Raw genomic sequence first — 22,206 nt, 5'->3', positions numbered from 1 at the left:
GTGTCATCTTTTTTAGATTTTAAATGTTTGTAATCAGCAGTCACTGTACCAAACAAACAGGCTTTTCTGTTCCTCTTCGTGGTTCCTCAAAGAGGGCGTGGAGCCTCCTTTCCTGTTTTCTCCGTGTTAGTCAGCATTTTAATTGCTGTGTGGTGGGTCTTGGTGATTTTTTTTTTCTCTTGTTTTTGGGTGTTGGTGAAACAGGAAAGTGGTTTCATAAATTCAATTTCAACTTTCTGTTTTGTTTTTTTCCCCACATTTTTCTTACTTTTACTTTGTTTTATTCAATGTTTTCATTCTTCTTCCCTGTATATCTCAGGGATCTCTGACTCCAAATTAAGTCCTTGTATTATTTCAATGGTTTAAGCATCCATATTGGTGTTAAACTGGATACATTCTGAAGAAAAATTCAAAAAAATTCAATGTTATTATGTCTGCTTTATTTAACATTTGTTTTAATTCTCTTTCTCAGGCCAAAAACAAGGAGACAGGAGTTCTGGCTGCTGCCAAAGTGATTGAGACAAAAAGTGAGGAGGAGCTGGAGGACTACATGGTTGAAATCGACATCCTGGCCAAATGTGACCACGAATATATTGTGAAACTGCTTGATGCATTCTACTATGACAACAAACTCTCGGTAGGTTAAAGTGCATTTTCATTATTTTTCCAGATATTGTTGTCAGAGACTCCTGTGGTCCGTAGATTGTGATCTCCTGAAATCGTTTTTTTTTAGTAGAGTCATTACTTACTTTAATTTTCATCAAGTCTTCACAAACAGAAAACAAAGCAGTCTTTTAATCACATAAATGTGAATGTCTTCTGTTCCATTTCACTCTATTATAATCCTTTTATCTCATCATGAGCACATTTTTGTTTTAAGAAAATAAAAGTCGAGAGAGCCTAAGGAGGAATAACAGCAGATCTCTTGAGGCAAAAACATGCATCAGAAATGACCTCGGCCTCACCCTGATGTTACAGCAAAGAAAAAAGAAAAGGATGGGTTTCATTTCAGTCATTTCTACTCTTAAGGTTTTCTTCTCAACTTTAAGAAAGAAGTAAATTCTTCAGCTCCGTCTGCATTCATCCTCTCTGGCCAAGAAAAATAATGGTGACCTCATGTTGAGGCACAACCTTAAATATCTTTGGAATTACAAGGCAACAAAGTCTAAAAATATTTTTTCTTTAACTCTCATGCTGTGAGCCAGAACATTTATATTTTAACTTTGAAACGCATTTTTTAGAGATACAAATTATAGAGATATCCAATCTTTTTGAAACAAACACATTAAATGAGTCTTATTATTTTTTCAGCTTCTGGAATGAAATGTTTCTTTCTAAAATTATTAATTTAAGATCTACTCTGCATAAGTGAAAATTGGTTCATTTAGTCACATTTATTCATATTTTAATCAATTCCATTCAAATCCAGTTCTCAGTGTTTTTTCAGTTTTTCCATAACAAATTTGGTGAAATTGTAATATTTTCCAGTGGAGAAACATTCACAGTCAGTAATTCATTGCTGCACTCACAGAAAATTGCACTTTGTGTGACTCCTTTAAAATTAATTTTCAGGGAATCCCTTTATAGGTCACCTGACTAACTTCACTTTCCTCCTGCTTTCAACGAACAATCCAGTAACTCATAATAAAGACCTTTTAATGCACAAGGTTATCATTCATTCGTTTGACTCAGCTCTATTGCAGGCCTGGAACTAAAGCTTTTCTGCTGAGATTTTTTGTGAAAGAAATATTTTTTTTTACAACTAAAAAGAATGGTAGTTTTTGGCATTTGAATCAAATTTTTTTGCCCATTTATTCTAAATGATCTGTACTTCTCCTTAAAGTGTGTTCAGATACTAATCTAAGATACTAATACTAATCTTACAAAGGCACAAAGTGAGCAGTCATCGCCAAATTGTTGCTCCCAGAATTCAGAGTGTCAGCAAATAGTCAAGTGGCTGCTGGTGATGCCTCAGTAACCTCCAGTTGGGTGGACTGGGCCGAGTAAATAGTTGCATTCCAGTGCCAACCCACCCATTCTGCTTACTACAGAGCAGGAGAGGGTGTGAAGGAAGAGAGAAGATAGAAGGGCTGTTTGTTCCACGACGGGGAAACAATCTGGTGTTGAGGCAGCCGAGCCCACAATATGAGGAAAAAGAAGGCCTTTAACATGATGAGCAAGCTGAGAAGAATGAACAGAGCCAGTCGGGGCTGAAGGACACCAGGCAAGCAGATGAACAAGAGTGGATCACACACGGCAAATCTGCATCTTTCAGTGTTAACGTAGGAAAGGCTCCATCCAACACAAGAATTATCTAATAATATGGTTGCATTGAGCACATGCTGCAGCCCAGACACAAAACTTTAAACAAAGTTTAAAAATTTTAAGTAAAAACAAACAAAAAAAATTATGTCTTGAGGTACTGGGGATTGTCAGTGTGCCCTTGGGCAAGATTTAAAGACAAAACACATGCTACACACACACTAAGCATGTGATGCATGTTACAGGCTTTTAGCATAAGGTGTTCACACTGGACTGTTGCTACCCCATCCATTCTAGTGCATGTACTCACAGATGGTGGCACTTTCGTGGTTTGAAAAGGACGCTACGCTTGCATTGCTACAAAATCGGAGTTCCTGATTGGTCAAAGTTCAACTGGTTTAACTTTTGATGCAAGTTCAATCAAGAGTACCTGGTTGCAGACAAGATGGTGCCAGAAAGTCATTAGCCAGAACCGAAAATTACACAAGATTCAAAGTTGTAGCCACTTTTATTCAAAGTTTTTAATGTGAATGAATGGTTTAGTGTTCAGGATTAGCTTAAAATGTGTCAAAATAGGGTAAACACTATTAGTTTCAAAAAGGTTATTAACTAAAGTGTTCTGATTTGTAAAACTGTTAAGACTTTTACCTTGGAGTTTTAGTTCCAGGCCAGTTAACTTCAACGCAAGAGAATCTGGCCACAGAGAAAAAATATGGCGCTCGAAAATTAATAGCTGGAAGCTCCTCCCTGTGCCAAAGCCGGCCGCAAAAAAAACATAATTTGTGCCCAAAATAATTTCCCGGAAGTCCTCGACCAGAACCCCCCGTTTTAAGCTTTCAACCTTTTTCCTTTTGACATACCGTAACTTCTTGTATGATCAGCTGATTCACAGAGAAAAAATAGCATTTCACCGTCTTTTTCTCCAGAGGTAAACTAATGTAGTTCTATGAATTTGAACACTTGTTAATATTGACTTGAAAGAAATAAAATAATTAACTTACTCTGTCCCATTTGAAGCTCATCTTGCACACTAATTGTTACACAGTTACAGTTAGTTGACATTTAAAAGCATATAGTTCTGAAAAGTTTTTAAAACATCATTTTTGAAAGGGTTTCCTAAAGTTTAGGAAATTTCCACTTACGCAACCGGCTAAAGTTGCAAAATTTCCACTTCTGGCTTGAGATTATTTCTGGCCCCATCTTGCATGTGACTAGAGGCCTCTCGATCAACGTGAATCATCTTATTCTGTTGCTTAGAAAAGCGGCTTTGCGCTGGAATGTTACATTGATCATGTAAGGAGTTCCAGTATGTCAAAAAGCGTTGTAGGTTTTGACAGAGACTTCTCTGGTGTTAAAGGTTCAAACGCTAAAAAACGTAGCTGTTGGGGTCGCTGATTATATTAGTCTTTTTCAACCAAAAATGTGTATTTTTTGACCGAAATGTGTTGTGTGGGAGCCAGGGGGTGATGTTGTGGTGATGCACTTCCTTCCAGCTAATGATTTTCATCCACCATCTTGTCTGCAACCTGCTCCCTCAGTTCAATGGCTGCACATTTTGTAAGTAGAGGCCAAAAACAGAGTTTAAAAACTTGTGAGTTCTGATATATTCGCATTTAGAGCTTTCATTGAAAGTGAACATAGCATACAACTTCTTTAGACTTGATGCACACAAAAGTTATATAGTAAATCTTCTAAATAAGCTTATATATTTGTTTAGAAAAAAAAGCGTATTGGTTTTATAAGTTACTCCTTCAACTGAGTTACCCTCATAAAAAAGTTATTTTAATTGTTTAGTGTTGTGACAGTCTTATTTACCCATTCCAACTCTTAAATGACAGCGTCACTATGACAACAGCCTTGTTTGTGCACGCAAACTATGTATGTAATGCAAGAACTTGACGAATAAGGAAGACTTCAATCTTTTTCTTATCGTAAACAGGCGCTTTAGGCTGTTTTTTAAAGAAACACATAGTTTCTAATCCTCTCTGCTGTCAGCATTTGTTCAAATGTACCTCCACGCTTACCGTAGGTTAGTTCTGATGAGCTTTGGACGACACAATAAAGCTTTACTGCACCTGCTGCTGTTGGCTCAAAAGAAGTTCACACCTGAAGGCGCTGATCACTAAAGCATCTGACGGATCGCCGCTGAACTTTGTGGTCGTATTCTTTTTACGCTTGACTGACATTTCAAAGGAGTCGTCTCACTTTTGCTCCTTTTGAAAACAAAGTCGGAAATCACAGTGAAAGTATTTAAATAAAACAACTCCACAGCCTTCTCTCAGTTTAATGTTTCTAAAGAGTTTTGTTTTTAAAAATAAGGTGATAATATTTTCTTTTTTTTTGGAAAATAGGTTTCTGGAAACATTTAACTTTGTGCAAAACTTGCATAAACTTTTACATACAATTTAAAGAGAGGTAGCCTAAAAATAGAAAACTAACACCAATTTTAAGAGGAAAATTACTAGAAAGTAGTAAAATGATCTGTCCATGCAGCGAGTCCTTTTTCACTTAAAAAGAAACCTAGAAACAAGGAGTTCCACACAAGCATTCGAAAATAGAATAGTTATAAATTTGAATGTTTTACAGCCCAAAGAACAATTGTTTTGCTAGTTCTATAAGCAAATGGCTTGGGTTTTTGGAGTTTTTATGTACTTAATTTTAGTTTATTTTAATTACAGTACCAAAAATACTAGTGTAATAAGTGGAAATGACTCATTTTAGAACAAAATGTGAACAACGTGAGAATACAATCTTAGTACAAGTTAATAAATAGTCAAAATCTAAAACTATAGCCTATTCTTAGAAAATACATCTAAATTAGAATTTTAAAAACACTTATGAACCATTTGCAAGCCATAATAAATTTAAATGCTGTGACAATGAGTTGGCTATTGAATTTCCAATGTTAAGTTAAGGCCTGTGTTAACTGTCACAAACACTCAATATGTTGAGAAAAAACATCACACAGTGGGAGCCTTTTGACTTGTAAATTATTCTTTTTATTTTTCAGAGTATGGATCAAAAATGAATTTTACTCTCATAATAATAATTGCCTTTAGTTCTAGATCATAGTTCCTAATGAGAAAAAACAATTCTTGACTTTGCCAGTTTTGAGAAATGCTTGGAAAGCAGGGATGTAAAAAAAAAATAGCTACGTATCAAAAAACTCATTGAGCAACTGCAGTATCATTTTAAAAACAACAGATATGAACACATTTATGTTGTTACAAATGTATAAAACCGATCAAAAGGTTAATAATCAGTTTCACACAAACTGGCTGTTTTTTTTTTCTACTGTCTTTGTCTTTATGTGCATGTGATGCAAACAAAGTGTTGAAATGCATTTATTGTTATTTATAGTTTTAAATTCCAAATAAATAAGAAATATCTAGATTTTAGCACTGCATTGTATCGCCAAAAAGTTAGTTGAATCTTCTATGTATTGATTCGTGGACCATGTATCGATATGCATATCGAATCGTATGAGTGGGAAAGATGCACACTACTATTGAAAAGATGTCGAGCAAAGATAAGTTAAAGCAACTCATCAAAATGTCTTAAAAAACAAAGTTTTAAATCTTTGGAAGCACCAAACAGTTTGCAGTGTCTTACTGTAGGCACCAGATATATACGATATCGTCGTAGATATACGTCTCACATTTTGTCTCTGTTAAGTTGACTCTGAAGAGGCCAGCTTCAGCCTGTGCTGGTGTTCCACCCACAGCAGGTATGCTCCACACGCAGCCTGACCAGTTGGAGTGCATTCTTGGCCACAGAACCACGCATCATGCAGAATTCCTCCAGGGAGGGCGTAAAGAAAGGTTCCTGTAGAGCGACACGGATGACGACACAAACCAGTTGCCCCTGACAGTCGTGAAATGCGCGGCTGTTTAGGTTGGGCAGTTCAGCGTGCCTTTGATTGTGTGAAGCTGGTTGGGTTTTTTTTTTTTTAAAGGAAAGAGGCCTTTATGAGAGTTTGTTGGCTCTAAGCTAAGGAAGTGGTTTTCGTGTGATTACCCACCCACTGTGGTGTTAATGAAATATGAACAGTGCACTTTCATGACTTTTTTTGCTTTTTCAGCTTTTTTTTGCAGACCATAAAAAAAATGGACAATGAAAACCATTTTTATTAAAAAAGATCAGTTAAAAATTAAAAAATTAGTGTTTCTGTCACTTTATGTCCTCATCCTTTCGTCGTCTTGCCGCTGGCATCTCCTGGCTGACGAGGCCGGCGGCTGGTTGTCTGCTAACAACTCAAGTCACCGAGTTGGTTCATTTTTACGTGATTCAGTTGATGTATCTGCTGTTAATGTTCACATTCAACATTCAATTTTTCCTATTCTGATTCTTACAATAAAGTGAAATCCATCCCAATAGCTGGACATTCAAACAGTTTTCTTTTTGGTTTTTTGTCTTTTTAGACAACTCTGTGTCTGTACATAGACTTCTTTGCCATTTGTTTCACTCAAACGAGCCTGTTTACCTGTATGAATTGAAGGTGGAAGCCTTCTTTTGGACTGGTTGAAATGCCACTCCCTGTCAGGTGTCAGTCTGAGACTTTGACAGTGTTTTGACAGCAGAAGGAAACTGGGATTGTTTGAGAATGAGATCACACAGCAGGTATGCTGCACACCAACTTGGAGCGAACTCTGGCCCTCAAAAAAACAAACAAACAACAAAGCAGTTTCAATCATAACTCGGGCTGTTTCATTCTCATGATTAAACTCTTGCAGGTTATTGCTCATTGTTTCATTTGCTTTTCTTCGATAATAAATTAAAGTGTTTGAGAGTATAAAAGGGTTAAAGTATGATGGCTGCTTAAAGTTGCTCTTGAATCAAGACAAACCTCATGCAGATGTTTTTTCTTTTCTCTCATTATCCAGCTTTCAGAATATTCCCCTCCAGCATTAATTGCAGTTTGTTATTATAGTTGGTGACATATTTAGCACCTGGTAGATTTAAGTCAATATTATGACAGTTCATCGTAGTTATCTACATAGGAACTAACTCTGTAACTATTGCACTTTAAACTCAGTTTGGTACAAACAAAATCGGATTTAATTTAGTTTTTTTGAAGACATCTATTACTTCTTATACTGGGACAAGTGCATGATTCTGAATGGAAACCTGTCTGCCACGGCTTTAACCAGAGGAAATTGTGAAATACCAGAAGGTGGGCCTTCTGCAAGGCTGCTGAAGTATTGAGAAGTACACTGTAAAAAGTGAAACATTGGATCAGTTAACAAAAGCTCCAATTTGTTACAATCAAAAATATAAGTTTGTATCAAAATATATTTTAATTTGTTGAATATTTTAAATGCAACAATTTACAGAACTTTTGTTAATTGATTAAAGTCTCAAAAATGGTGAGCAATATTGGAGCTTTGCAGGAGGAAAACAGAGACGCACATAAATCTACTTGTCTGCAAGGCCGAATCCAAATTCTTCCCCTAGCTCTACTTTTAGCCCTCCAAGCAGAGTCACAGTAATATAGTGTATTCTAAATCGGACGTCACTATCGCTTGATGATGTCATCAGTAGTCGCCGGTCATCTACGTTAGCGTGTAGCTTCTGGCGCTTAGAAATACATAACATCCCTTCACCCACGTGAAGAAATGCGTTCCTCCTCTGTTTCCCCTTAAGAGACTATTTCGGACACCCCTACCCCTCCAAATGCCCCTACAATTAAAGATGTGTAGGTAGAAGCTGAGGGGTAGGGAAAGAATTTGTATTTGACCCAAGTGGATTCATCTTGGAGCTTGTGGCCTCTCGATGTAGATTTTATGTAACAACTACAAGCTTTTTTGTTCATCTGCTCCTGATTCACAATAAATAAATACTCAGAAATGCAATTTTAATCGTAACTTTTTTCACATTTTTTTTCTCCACAACAAGAACATGTTAAAAACACCAAAAACACTATTATCATTGGAGAGGCTCTTTAAATGTTCCTGATCCAGTTTCTGAGCTTAAGTCAATTTTTAAATGTTTTCTGTAGAATATAAATAGCAGTGTGAAAGCAAGTTTTTTTTTTTCTCCCATGGCTTGACTTTTTTCTGCTGTCTGTTACTTGTTTTTATTTCTTGCTGAGGTTTAACCTTTCCTCTTATCTCATTTACCCCAGATCATGATCGAGTTCTGCCCTGGAGGTGCAATGGATGCCAACATGCTGGGTTAGTACTTTTCCTTTAACAGCTTTTATGCAGCCATCTTAGTCAAACTGCTCCAGAAGAAGAAGAAGAAGAAGAAGTGTGCTGGTTTAGAAGAACATCATATTCTTCTACAACTTTTTCAACACACCCTCGGACACTTGAACACTGTCAGACACGGTGGAATCTCCGGGTGTGGGAAACACCCCCGGTCTGTTTTCATTGCATAATCCCACTTCTTCATATCTGCCCGCACCCCTTTTTCAGCTAACTAAACACAGACAAAGTACTGTGAAGTCTGTGAGCCTGGACAAGATTAGATGTGTGAAAGTTTTCCTAATCTGGGTTGATTTATCTAGAAACACAATTTAAACTGATTACACAAGTTTTTTTTTTCTTTTTACAGCAGTGCCACTATTTGGTAATGGTGCAGCAAATATAAAGTTATTTATATCTTTAGAATGAGTCTTTTCAGCGCTTTTAGTCTGTAATCCTTTCTCTCTATTCTCACTCTTATCAGAGTTGGATCGTGGGCTGACGGAGCCGCAGATTAGGGTGGTTTGTCGCCAGATGTTGGAGGCCTTGGTCTACCTTCACAGCATGAAAATCATTCACAGAGACCTGAAGGCCGGGAATATCCTCCTCACGCTGGATGGAACGATCAAACTGGGTAAGGGCTGGTGTTGTGATGTATTTCTGGATTACAAATTCCTCGTGTCTATTTAAAAAAAGAGCCTTTTGTCGGAAATACAGATTTACTCTTAAGACGGGTGTCAAACTCATTTTGGTTCGGGGGCCACATTCAACCCGTCTGATCTCAGATGGGCCAGACCAGTAACATAATAGCAGAATAACTTATTGTCAACTTATTATCTGTAGCTTTGTTTTTGTTTTGTATTTTCCTCAGAAAAAATGCTCAACCAAGCTAGTGTCCTAATCACTTATTATTACATTTTTATTGTGTGAATGCTTACTAAACATTCACACTAAAGGAACGTCAAAACTCAATCACACTTTCAGTAATTTCAGCAATCTTAGTATCAAAACGTTCAGCTCGTTCAGGGAATTACTGCTTATATTTTTTGTATTCCTTAACTTTATAGTTTTTGAAATATTGAGCAAAATATGCACCGTAGAAAATGAATGAGAAAGTCCTCAAATTCAGTATTTTAAGTAGATTAGCAAAACACCTTTATTTATATATACTCATGGGCTATGTTTTAATCTTCTATAGTAATTTTTAAAAAAAAATTGTTTTATGCTAATTTGGAGTGTAGCTATTTTTTTAGCAACATGCTAACGTTTTTGGCTAATCTGTTATCTACTGGGGTTTTTTAGGCTATCGAATTTAGCTTCTATTTTAGCAACAGGCTAATCATTTTGAAATTTAGCTAGTATTTAACCAACGTGCTATTTTTTTTTTTTTGGCTAATTCGGCATCTACTTAGGTTTTTTTTTGGGGGGGGGTAATTTGGAGTTTAGCTCATATTTAAGCAACACACTAAATATTTTTGCGAAATTGGCATGTATTCTGGATTTTTAAGCAATGTTACTACAAAATTTTCAGAAATTTAAGTCAACTTCAGCGCCCTTTCATAGTATTTTAACAAATTTCGAGTCTTTTAGCATTTTTAACATTTTGCAAATAGCTTTTGCATTTTCAACAAATCCCTTTAGCAATGAAAGTAAATTGCATCACCATTTCCAGCAAAAAGCTTCAGCGTCTTCAGTGACCACTTTTACCAAAAAAACATTCCCACTAGCATTATTGCAGATAATGCAACTTTTTTAGTAATGTTTATTTCTTGATCTCTTGTTATGACGGTCTAGTGTTTCCTTTGCTTCCCCTAGTGGAAAAATCCCTCATTGGGGTAATTTCTTTAAAGAACCATAAATCCCCACAGGAATGGGTTAGAAACTTGCTTTTTCTTTTCAACTTCCTTATATGTTTTTCTCTTCTTGACTGGGCCGGATTAAACCGCCTGGCAAGCCAGGTTACCGCGGGCCGTGTGTTTGACACCCTCTGCTCTTAGATGTTAAGCCCGTTTTATTCTTGGCTTCTCAAAGGACTAAACTGGTTTTTGATTATTATCACCAGGATGTAAGATCTGTAGAAATCCCTGTGATATCATTGAGTGTTTATGCTTCTGTCATTTTGTGCACAGAGCGTGACCCAAAACAACAAATCTCCTACTAAGGAAACGTAAAATTATATGTTTTAGGATTTGTAGTCTTTCACACACAGAAAACTATTTTACACATGTAGAAAAGACCTTATCCTGGATGAGGCTGACCTCTTTGTTTGCTCTGGAGGTTATCTTCAAACCTCTGCTTAATTGTCTCTTTGGTGTTTATGCATGCCACACATGCACACACAGATAGAGGGCCCATGGTGCTGTCGGGGATCATAGACATGCATTGTGTGGGAAAACTGCATTCTGGGAATGTTGCATATTTTCTTTTATTGGCTTTTTGAAGGGTTCTCCACATTCTTCACATTACACAGCTGAAGCTGTGGACCCAACCCAAACGCCAGTGTGTTTTGCATTAAAGTGTTTCCAGAAAAGAGAGAAACATCACATTTAATGTGCTCACTCCAAAGTGTCAGATCAGAAAGTTCAGATTTTTCTTGGCAGTTTACCCCTCTTTGCACAAAGAATGTTTTCCTTTTCACTCTGAAGAATAAGAGCTGCAATCAGGCCTCACAGACAGGTGCTGGTTCTTAGTTCAAACTTTATATCCGCTCTTTTCAGATGCTCTAGCAGTCTATGCTGGACTTGTCCTGGGATCTTTTTCACTGCCTTACATTCTTCCCAAACACACCACAGTCAGATATAATCACTGGGAGTTGCCTCTTTAGACTCATTATGTCACAACACAAACTCATTTGGAGTCCCCAAACTGATCTAACTGCATGTTAATTCAAACAAAGCTGCAATTAACTGACTTTGAGGTCGACCAAAAGCCTCAAATCTGCCAGTGAGGCACAAATATGAAAACTTGTTTGGATGCAAAGCCTTTCTTCAGGTTTTTGGAATATGTTCATGAAGTTCTTTAGACAATTGGTCTCCACTAAATGCAGCTTCTTGAACAGTTTGAGTCCTGATTTTATTATTTTTTTTGCAGGAATTATTTGTTTTTTTTCTAACTTTGTTGCAAATACTTATCTAATAAACTAAACAATGTTTACTTCTATTTTTTAAATCAGTAGAATGCGTCTTTCATTGATTTCAACACATTAAAGTGTGTAGAACTATTCAAATTAAACCATATTATTTAATGATGTGGCTTTTAAGGCCAATTTTTAAGGGGGGAAGAAAAGAAAAACTTGCAATACACCTGTTTACCTCATGTGTGCAGTTTCTGATAATCCAATCTTGAACTATTTATTCAGAAAAAGTCAAAAGTTTGAATGGAAGACGAAGTGCGAATGAAACACAAACGACTGGACAGTTTTGACAGTTTTAAACAAGGCTGTAAATTCAGAAGATCACACTGCGACTACACCCATCCCAAATCCAGACCAGATTTACAAAATGCTGCTGTTAAACATCTGACGGGAATGTATTTCACTTCTGCCTTTTTATCCATTCATCTTTGTTTATTTTCTTGCAGCTGATTTTGGTGTTTCTGCAAAAAACAGCAAAACGTTGCAGAGAAGAGATTCTTTCATTGGAACTCCATACTGGTGAGTGAGACTCCATATGATACATATAGCTATTCAAATGTGATACTGGTGCATTTATATTGGGATTAATATTTCAAGTTGTTTTCAAGTCTAATTATTGATTCCTACTCACTTTATAAGAGATTTTGAGTTTTCCTACATTATTTAACCTCACAGTTTATTCCATAAAAATCTGAAACATCAATGAGGGAACACTCAAAAAATGTGGGCAACCCTTACAATAGAGAATAAATACCACTATACTTTTGTTTTAAAAATACTTTACTTTTTAAGGGAGCAAAAAGAGAGAAATTTCCCTCATTTTTTTTTTTTTAAGACTTAAAAACCAAATTATTTTGTTGTTAACATTCCTGTAAAGCCGATAAAAAAATGTAATAACTTTAGCAATAAGCAATAGATTTTTGTCGAGTTGCTTTTAGTTTTTCAAAAACAATGTGTCTAAAATAAAATTTTACAAAAGTAGCATAAAGAAATCTGTTTTTTTTCTTTGAAAAAATATTTTTCTTTATTTTTCAATAGTGCTAACACTTTTTGGGTCACTGCCACACATAAAATAAATATCACATTAACGTTAACTCTGGGTTAGATTGAAAACTTGCCTATTGGGATAAATTGTTATTTTTAGGGTTGTCGCGTTGACGCATTAACTTATGTGATTAATTTAAAGAGATTAATGCCTCAATATTTATAAATGTGAATTGTTTATGCTTCACAACCGTCTTCCGCTTCACATTGGACGATCAAGCTTCCTTGGCCGGCGTTAATTTTTGATAATGCTCACTTTGTCGGGCATTATCTCTCTTGTACCATTGTTACTTACTAAAAAAATTAAACATTTAACCGATTTTTAGTACTTTACTCTTGTTATTTTTTTTCTGTTTAGATCGCTTTTTCACAAAAAGCAGACTATTTGATATGTACCGCAACCCATTATCACAGTAACACGACAACGTGATGCTGAGCCTGCACCAACCTCAACAAATATTGTTTGGTGAACCGTAGAGCTTTAGTGAGGGTCGCTTGGTCGAAGCTCCATCTCGTTCCACGTCTGTGGGAGAACCGTGATGCCACCTGCTTCATAGCGGAGGTTCGGCGCTTGTCCGGCCCGGGAGCGGGAGTCACCAGTCACCCCTGGCTGCAATGTGTGTTCTGGGGGAACTGGGCCGTGGTGGACCTCCACAGAATCGATCAGCCTCACATCCTCCTTTGCTTCCTGGATGTGGCGAGGGGCCTCATGCTGTTGCTTCTGCACTAAAGAGACCTGATGATGAACATGTGGGAAATTTGGGTTGTTTACATCCTGAAAAGACGTGTCGTTGAGATTTTTTCATCAGTGAACCTCTTTTGTTAAACTTGAGACATTTTTCTGTCTTTTCTTTTCCAGGATGGCTCCCGAGGTGGTGATGTGCGAGACGATGAAGGACACCCCATATGACTACAAAGCCGACATCTGGTCTCTTGGAATCACTCTGATTGAACTGGCTCAGATTGAACCCCCACATCATGAGCTTAATCCCATGAGGGTGATGCTGAAGATTGCCAAATCTGAACCCCCGACTCTGGATGAGCCTTACAAATGGTGAGGAGCCCATATGTTGCACATAGGATGACAATTCTGTCAAGATAGCAAAAAACAGATGAGGCCACAGATGGAGTTATTCCCCAGTGAAACTTTGAGCGCATGCCGCTGCCTTGCACGATCCATGACTCATGATTAGAGGATACTGTATGGCAGGCAGCGTCAAACATGTCTTATGTTTTCCTGTCTTTTTTTGCCAAGTCACTTTATTTGTGTCAGAATGTTCTCCCTTTCTCACTATTTCCGTAAGAAAATGCAACGTTTTTGGCAGGTTGGTAGGGATTAAGTGATGTAATGTGTTTCTTCATCATGTTTCATTCATCCTTATTAAATCTTTTTCGTGTTACTGAAGGTCGAATGATTTTAAGGATTTCTTGAGGAGTGCGTTGGATAAAAACCAAGAGACTCGTCCGACTGCAGCCCAACTTCTGGAGGTGAGTGCTGACTTGACATGTACATGTTATGCAACGCGCCTTCTGACTTGATGAAACGTCTTATCTTTAGTGGACTTAAAGATAACACATTAATATCTTATTTTCAGATGTGATTGCTGAGGTCTGTAGTGAGCAGAGCTTGGGTGGAGGGCATGGCTATGTGGGTGTAAACGAGTCGGCAGATAGAAATGATTTATTTTGAGAAAAAAAAAAAAAAGTTTTATTACTCAAAAACCTGGCTGGTTTGTTTTGTTAGTCCTAATTAGAAATAGAATATTTCAAAATCCCTTTTTTATTATTTTAACCCTCCTGTTATGTTTGTTTCTGAAGAATGGCACTGATGCTTGTTTCTATTTGAATTACAAATAGAGTAGGCCTAACTAAACCAGTTTTTATTTTACATTTTGATTACACCAAATAAGCCATAAAATAGAATTGGAAAAGTACCTATTAAGTATTTTTATTTCATGTTTTTCTTAGATTTATACATTTTAAAATGGGTCACTTTGATCCTAAACATAAAAAATGTTAAAGTGAAATAAATGTAGAACACTTAAAAAACATGCAAAGGTGAAGCAGGTGAGACGCAGGCACGTCAGGCGGATTTTTCCATTTTTTTCAACCCCTCAAAGTCCTGCACTGGCCAGTCATCTGCGTTAGCTTGTAGCTGCTATCGCTAAGATGTCAGTTTTATAACTTTAAAAAGTCATGCAAAAACAAACTCAATAATTGCAGTTAAATGTAAACTTCTGTGCTTCAGAGCATTCCACACGAAGAAAAGTGTTTCTCCTCCATCCGCAAGCACAAAGCGGATCATCGTACTGGCGAATGGAAAGCTAGCTCCAAGTCCCTATGGCTCTTCTTCAAAAAACCACCACTACAGCTTGAAATGCCCCAACAATTGCAGCAATAGGGAGGAGTCAGAGGGATTGGGGAGCAATTCGAATTCAGCCTAAGGCAAAAAGTTTGTGAAACATCAAGTCAGTTTCTGAGAAGTAATCAAAAATAATAAATCATAACGACGAATTAGCGTAGCATCTCGTAAAATTCTGGCCCACACGTTCTTGTTTGTATCTAACACCTGAAAGAACAGTAGCTATTTACATTCCTGCTCTTTTCCTTACTTAGTTTGTTACTTCTGTCCAATTAAGAAGTGTGGTTAAAAAAAAAAAAATCAGCTTCTGGTCTATTGGGAAGGCTGTTCATGCGCTCCATTGGGGGGATAAGATGGGTGCGGTCCATTTTCACATTTTAATGCAGTGCAGAGTTTTAGATGGCTATCGTGCTTACTGATGGAGCCTGGAGATTATGTGCCATAAAAGCATTTTAATCTGCTGTACTCTTTTGATTAGATGATTTCAAATTACAAGCCTGTGCAGTCTTTCATTTCTCAGACACTTTGTGGAGAGCAGACTGTGCTGCGCTTCATGAGAAAGAATTGCAGAACTTCCATGAGGGTTAAAGGTTGTATAAACTTTGAGATTGTCATCGTGCCTAAAAATGAGCTCTTTGAGTTTTTAAAACATCTTTAAACTTCAGTTTCACCTCTTACCCTCTTTCCCACATCTTCATCTGTGAGGAATTTAAAAATTGTCATTTTTATATTGGTCATTTTTATACACATTAGGCTTTTTTTGGTCTAAATTATCAGTTATTCAATGACTTTTTTTTCTTAAAAAAAGGTTTAATTTACAGATATCGGCTTCCTTCGATTATTCAATTTTTTTTTTAAAAAGTGACCAAACTTTGAATTCAAGCACCATACATTTCTTATAGTATCATTATAAGGACTTTATTTATACATAAGCATTTTATTATTTTATATAAATCATAATTGGTGCCCCATAAAGTAATTTTTTTTTCTATGAAATGTTTTTTTCCTTATATGCGTCTCTCAATCAATGATGTTTCACTCCTCATTATAACGAGATCCAATTTATTTATTATAATGTATTTATTATTTATATATTTTTGGCAGCTGTTAATTATTGACATTCAAAAGGAAGAAAAACATTGTCAAATGAACTTCAAAAGTGAAGAAAATTGTTTTAAGGATCTCCAGGTTTAAAGATGTCACACAGATGTACTTTAGTTAGTACTTGCTGAACCATTGGTTAAAAGTTGTGGCCCAGAAGTGAAATATTTTACAAAAATTGAAAGAAACTGTAAATACAAGCAAAAAAAAAAAAAGCATCGTCATAAACTTGTAACACAGCAGGTCTGCTTGAGTTGAATGGCACTCAGCTTGAACGCGTCTAATCACGCAGTCGCTGACTGTTGTTTGTCATTTGAGAAGTTAAAAGCTGAAGCCTAATGCAGTCCTTACGGACACGCTCCTCCACACACACATGGAGTCGGACCTGCAAGCTCTTCATGCTTCAGTACCAACTGCAGCCGTTTTCCCCTTTGTCAGCTGTTCCCATGAAAATGCTCTGTAGTCCAAAGTGCTTCAATAATAAATGATCAGCCTTCTATCTTGCATCACATCAGCAAGTTAATTTGAATTTAATGTTCATTGTGTTCACTCTGTCGTTGTGTTGTTTTCTCTTGAACATTATTGAAAACTGAAGATGATTAATTTAGTCTTTAAGTTTTAGAGCAGTTTATAAAGCTGCAATGGTTGCTGCTCTTCAAATTCTCCAATTTCAACTGTAAAAATATTTTCCAGTAATAATAATGTTCTCATTTTTTTATTGTAGCTTTCCCTTCCTTCTGTAGGAAGTGGTTTAAATGAACATTATTTGCATTATCGCCCATTGAACTCTAAATCTGATGCTTTTCCTGCTTAGCGTTTCTTGTTGATGTTTCTTCAGATCCAAAATGATTATTGATTTTTTTTTTTTCTCCAATAACATCAAGTGCTTGAGTTTCTCAAACAATTAATCTCAGTAAAGCAGTCACTTCTCTTTGTTCTGTGAAATTCTTTCCAGTTGTGTTTGATGAAAGGTTGAATTCAAAGCTGGTCGCTCCTTTTGTCTCCACAGCACCCTTTCGTGAGATCCGTGACCTCAAATCGACCACTGAAGGAGCTGGTGGCCGAGGCCAAGGCGGAGGTCATGGATGAAATCGAAGACAATCGGGAGGAAGGAGAGGACGAAGACACAATGGAGCTCATTGAGGTAACAAACTTGGATCTGTCTGACTTTTTTCTTTTGCTGTTTTTCCACTGATGACAGAGAAATCCAGCTTTATCCTCAAAACTTTTAGTGTTTGAATTTGTACTTATGCTTTTAGTTATTATATTCTTTTTTTGCAGCACAACCTACATTCAAACTTATTGCAGTGTGGGCTCTAGTTGTCTGAATGCTTCGTAAACATTCACACAACAGTGATGCTTCTGCTCCTTTCTGTACCGTATTCGGCACGTAAAATCATTTCAACAATCTTGGTATCAAAACGTTCAGCTTGTTCAGGACATTACTGCCTGTATTTTTGGGTTTCATAAACATTTAGTTTTTGAAATATTGAACAAAATATGCCCAAAGGAAATGAATGATAAAGTCTTCGAAATTCAGTATTTTAGGTAGATTGGAAAAAATATATTAATAAGCTATGTTTTCATCTTTTATTGTAATTTAAAAAAAAATGACATTAACCTGTTATATCAGCATTATGCAAGCTCATTTTGGGTAATTTGATATCTACTGAGTTTTTTTTTTTTTTAGGTTTAGCTAATATTTTAGCAACATGCTAACGATTTGGGCTAATTTGTTATCTACTGGGGTTTTTGGGCTAATTCGGTGTTTAGCTTCTTATTAGCAACATGTTATTTATTTTTTTTAACTTTTTTTGTTGCTAATTTGGCCTCTACTAAGGTTTTTGGGGCTAATTTTAGCTTCCATTTTAGCAACAGGCTAGTGTTTTTGGCTAATATGGTTTACTGAGGAATTTTAGGATATTTTGGAGTTTAGCTTGTGTTTAAGCAAAGCGCTAGCCTTTATTGGGCTTTTTTGGCCTCTACTAAAGTGTTTTGAGCTAGTTTGGAGCGTAGCTTCTATTTTAGCAACAGGCTAGTGTTTTTGGCTAATTTAGTATACTGAGGAATTTTAGGCTATTTTGGAGTTTAGCTAGTATTTAAGCAAATAGCTAGCCTTTATTGGGCTTTTTTGGCCTCTACTAAGATTTTTTGGCTAATTTGGAGTTTAACTCGTATTTAAGCAACACACTAAATATTTTTACAAACTTGGCACGTATTAGGGTTTATTAGCACTACAAATTTACTTCAATTTTTCAGAAATTTAGGTCAACTTCATCGCTATTCATAGTTCTTTAATGACATTTTCAGTCTTTTAGCAAATTTAACTTTTTGCAAATAGCTTTTTGGATTTTTAGCAAATCCCTTCAGCAATTAAAGAAAATTGCATCACTATTTTCAGTAAAAAACTTCAACATCTTCAATATTTTCATCAAAAAGCATTCACACTAGCTTTATATTAGGCAATGCAAATTTCCTAGTTATATTTTACAGTAAAAACCGTTTTTTTACATTAAAGCAAATGCATAGTGCCACCTCCTTTGCTTCTTTACGTTTCACGTCCTTGGTGAGCTGTTGATCTCAGCAAGCAGCAATTTTTTTTTTTTTTTTTTTTTTTTGCCTTTCCTGCAGATGTTTCATCATTCTGCAAAGGCCATCCACATACTCAGAGAGGGTATAAGATTAGAAAGCCGCGTTACTACTGCAGTCCACACAAACACAGGAACAGAAACCGGAATACTGGCATTCATCCACTGCACGCTTGAACCAAGGTGCTGCTTTTAGCCTTGCTGCTTTAAAGAGAGGGGAAAAAAAAACTTTTGTCTGGAAACTTCTAAAGAGGGAAATAATTGAAGTGGTTTATTGTTCTTGATTTGTCTGTGGTCCAAAAGAATAAGAGAAGGTGCTTTCCAAGTATTTATAAAGATCCATTTTTCGGTGGAAAATAATGTTTGTGATTTTAGAACTTAAGGACTTTTTAAACCTGAAGCGACAGACTGTTTCACACACGTAGAAATTAAATTTGAGATATGGTGGATTCATGTTTATATTAGAAAATACCAGTTTTACGATCGTTGTCTCATTTTATTTGGCTTTATTTATCCATCACACCCATAGACCATTTAATAAGAATTGGACATAGCAAGCGCTGAGGTCCCCTATAGGAAATGCATTACCTTTTGCCTCACAAAATCAGGCAAGAGCCTTTGCCGTCACTTCCTGGTACGTCTACCACGATTGTAACCCATTGACGGTGATTAGTCCAAGTCGGCCTGAGTCACGTTTTTAGAGGAAGTGCTGTCAATCAATCATGAGTGAGCTTGTTCGAAGCCCACACCCCTCCCACTGAAAGCGGCTCGGAGGAATCTGTCCCTCAAACATTGAAGGGAGCCATATGCTTTTACCAAGGCATCTGATTGGTCAGTTTATAACTTAAATAACTGGTAATAAAAAAAATATCTTAAAAAAAAAATAGGATTATAAAGAGCGTGTTAATAAGGAAGCATCAGAGCAAGAATGCTTATTCTGACAAATAAAATGGCTGAGAAATAACTGTCTGTTTCTCAATTGAAGTCTATGGGACTTTGGCCTTCTTGAAACCCACGGGTACTTTCTGTTTGGAACACAGAAGGTGAGGAGCTGCGGTGTCTATTAATATTCATGTCAATCATCATACCTTAAACATCGACCATAACTGAAGCTAGCATGCAGTTGTTGGCCTCTACTTTGATGTTAAAGGAAAAATCTTCATCACAAAGTTCAGACCAGCTGCAAACAGAGAATGAAGAATCTCAATCAAAGAAAGTTGCTTATTAGTGGAAACTTGTAAAAGCGACATTTGAGTTTTCCTACAGCAAGGCTGAATTAGGTAGGCATCCGTTCTAAAACTTTGGCACAGAAAATTCTCCTGTGTTGAAAAAAAAATACCCAATGAATTGGGATTGAAGTAAAGACAAGATATGATCAATCTTTTTTGTCTGCATTAAAAAAAGCTACAAATATTAAGACTTTTTAACCAAATTTCTTGTAGTAGAATTTTATTTTGAATATACATTTTCATAAACTGGAAGCTTAAAAATACCAACCGGTTCAGATCGGTCCGTGAATATATTGTCCAATTTAAACCGGTCCGTGGCCTGAAAAAGGTTGGGGACCATTGGAATAAATGAACAACTTCTTTCTTTTTTTTATTATAAAAGCTTGCATTTTGCTAAATAAATACATACATTTTAAAAGAAAACAAATTGTTTATATGAATTCAATGTCGACCAGTTTGAGTAAAAGTTTTTTTTCTTTTGAGTGTGTTACTTTTAGTTTTATCAGTCACGGTTCAGATGGCCATCTGCTAAAAGGAGCTGTACAAGAATGACTGTCCTCCCTTCAGCTAAAGGTTAAAGTTACTCCAGTGAAGCTCTACGGGTTGGACGGCTTCACCCATTAGCATTTGGATGAAAGTAAAGGTTGAAAGCATTAACATTTGGTAGTTCTCCAGCAACCTAAAGCCTGAAATCATCAAATGCTTTTCACACAAGTGCATAACAACGCCTCTCTGTTCTCTAGTCTCCAGGTAAGGAGCAGTGCCAGACGAGTCAGACCAGTTTGGAGGTGGAGGCCTCTGCAGACACCCCGAGTCCCACCATGCCGTCTCCATCGTCCCCAGTGCCTTTACCAAGAACCGGGCCCCGGCCTGATTCACTAACAGGAGAGCTGGCAGGCTCAGTCGTGGTGGCGCCTGTTCCTCTGCCGCGACAGAATCCTCCAAGAGATCCGCATGAGTTGGCAAGTAAGCTTGCTGAGGAGCTCAAACTAAGTTCAGAGAAATCCGAGAGCGAAGCCTCTTCCAAGACTTCCAGCTCCGACTCTGGTATCGAGGATGGGAAGAGTACGCCCACACCAGAGGAAGACAAGATCGGCATGGGAACGCTGGAAAGTCGAAAGCGGCCCTCCCTCTCGGAATCTGAGGGAGGGGCTGACCATAGTAGCATGAGCTCTGACATCCACATGATCAGGGATCAAATCCGCAGCGAGGAAAACGGGAGATCGCCAAAGCAAACCTCACGATCAAGCGCCCTGCCTGAGCCCGCCCACACATCCTCCCGTGGTGTCAGCCCAGAACCCATGTCCCATTCTAACGGCAGCGTAAGCAGAGGTACCAAAAATTCGTTTTTGTTGGAAGGAAGTTCTGACCTCACCTCACCGTTTGTCAACGGAGGAGTTAGCAAACAGCACTCGTTCTCTGGCAGCATCGCATCCGAGAGCATGGACATGTCCACACAAAAGGAGCTCAGGCCGTTATCCTCAAAGGTGAGTCTTCTGAAACAAGTCCCACTCCGATCATTTTTTACATTTATTGTAAAAACATTCCCATTATTTCATTTTTAGCCAAAATAAATTTAAAAAAATATCTGCAGCAGTTCAATAAAAATTTCCCTCTGAGTTGTGGGCGGGGCCATTGGAACAGAGCAGCCCCGCCCTTCTTTTCCTCCCCCACTGCTGAGAGTTTGTGGCCCTTCAGCATATTTTCTACATTACAAAAACAATCATTTCTTTAGCAAAATTTTTTCACCTGCTCCTGATTCACAATGAGTTGAATCAAAAAATACTAAAATGTAATTTTGGGCTTAATTTTCTTAATGCATGTCCTCCATCATCATAAAAATGCCACTTAAAAACAGCTTTTTGATCTGAGTGGGTCTTTGAATCATCTATTTTTTTTCTTTTAATTTAAAGACAGATGAAAGTTTGAATCTTTATCTGATCTGTTCTTTTAATGGAACAGCCTCATAAAAGATGGCAGCAGCTGGATGTGAAGCCACACATGCAGCATGTTCCATTCATCCCGCTGCTCTTTGTGATGGTACAGTCCAGCATTCACTGTTGTGAAGGCGAGCTTCAATGCTGCTCATTGTCGCTCCGTTGCTTCTGGAGGCTGATCGACCAACTACCATTAAAATCCTATTGACTCTGCACACAAGTTACTTCCGTTTAGAGTTTTCTAGAAAATATTACTCAGCAGATATGATTCTTCTGATCTGTTTTTTTTTTTTTTGCATGAATGTAGTGCAGATTTATGCCAAAAATAAATGACCGATGGGGAAAATGTGGGCATAGATTCTTCC

The 22,206-nt window shown here is 37.1% G+C and overlaps 1 protein-coding gene across 1 annotated transcript in view; it reads left to right on the top strand.

Moving 5' to 3' along the window:
* Positions 1–22,206, top strand: part of stk10 (serine/threonine kinase 10) — a 43,408-nt gene that overhangs the window by 14,947 nt on the left and 6,255 nt on the right. Inside the window, exons 2-9 of the mRNA XM_024263179.2 lie at positions 473–637; positions 8,387–8,435; positions 8,932–9,081; positions 12,027–12,099; positions 13,484–13,678; positions 14,031–14,112; positions 17,097–17,231; positions 20,648–21,391. Of these exons, the coding sequence (XP_024118947.1) occupies positions 473–637; positions 8,387–8,435; positions 8,932–9,081; positions 12,027–12,099; positions 13,484–13,678; positions 14,031–14,112; positions 17,097–17,231; positions 20,648–21,391 (1,593 nt within the window). The remainder of the gene's footprint in view (positions 1–472; positions 638–8,386; positions 8,436–8,931; positions 9,082–12,026; positions 12,100–13,483; positions 13,679–14,030; positions 14,113–17,096; positions 17,232–20,647; positions 21,392–22,206) is intronic.

Source organism: Oryzias melastigma, linkage group LG14 (genome assembly GCF_002922805.2).
Source record: "Oryzias melastigma strain HK-1 linkage group LG14, ASM292280v2, whole genome shotgun sequence".
Classification (NCBI taxonomy): Eukaryota; Metazoa; Chordata; class Actinopteri; order Beloniformes; family Adrianichthyidae; genus Oryzias; species Oryzias melastigma.
This window is presented reverse-complemented; position numbering and strand designations above follow the sequence as displayed.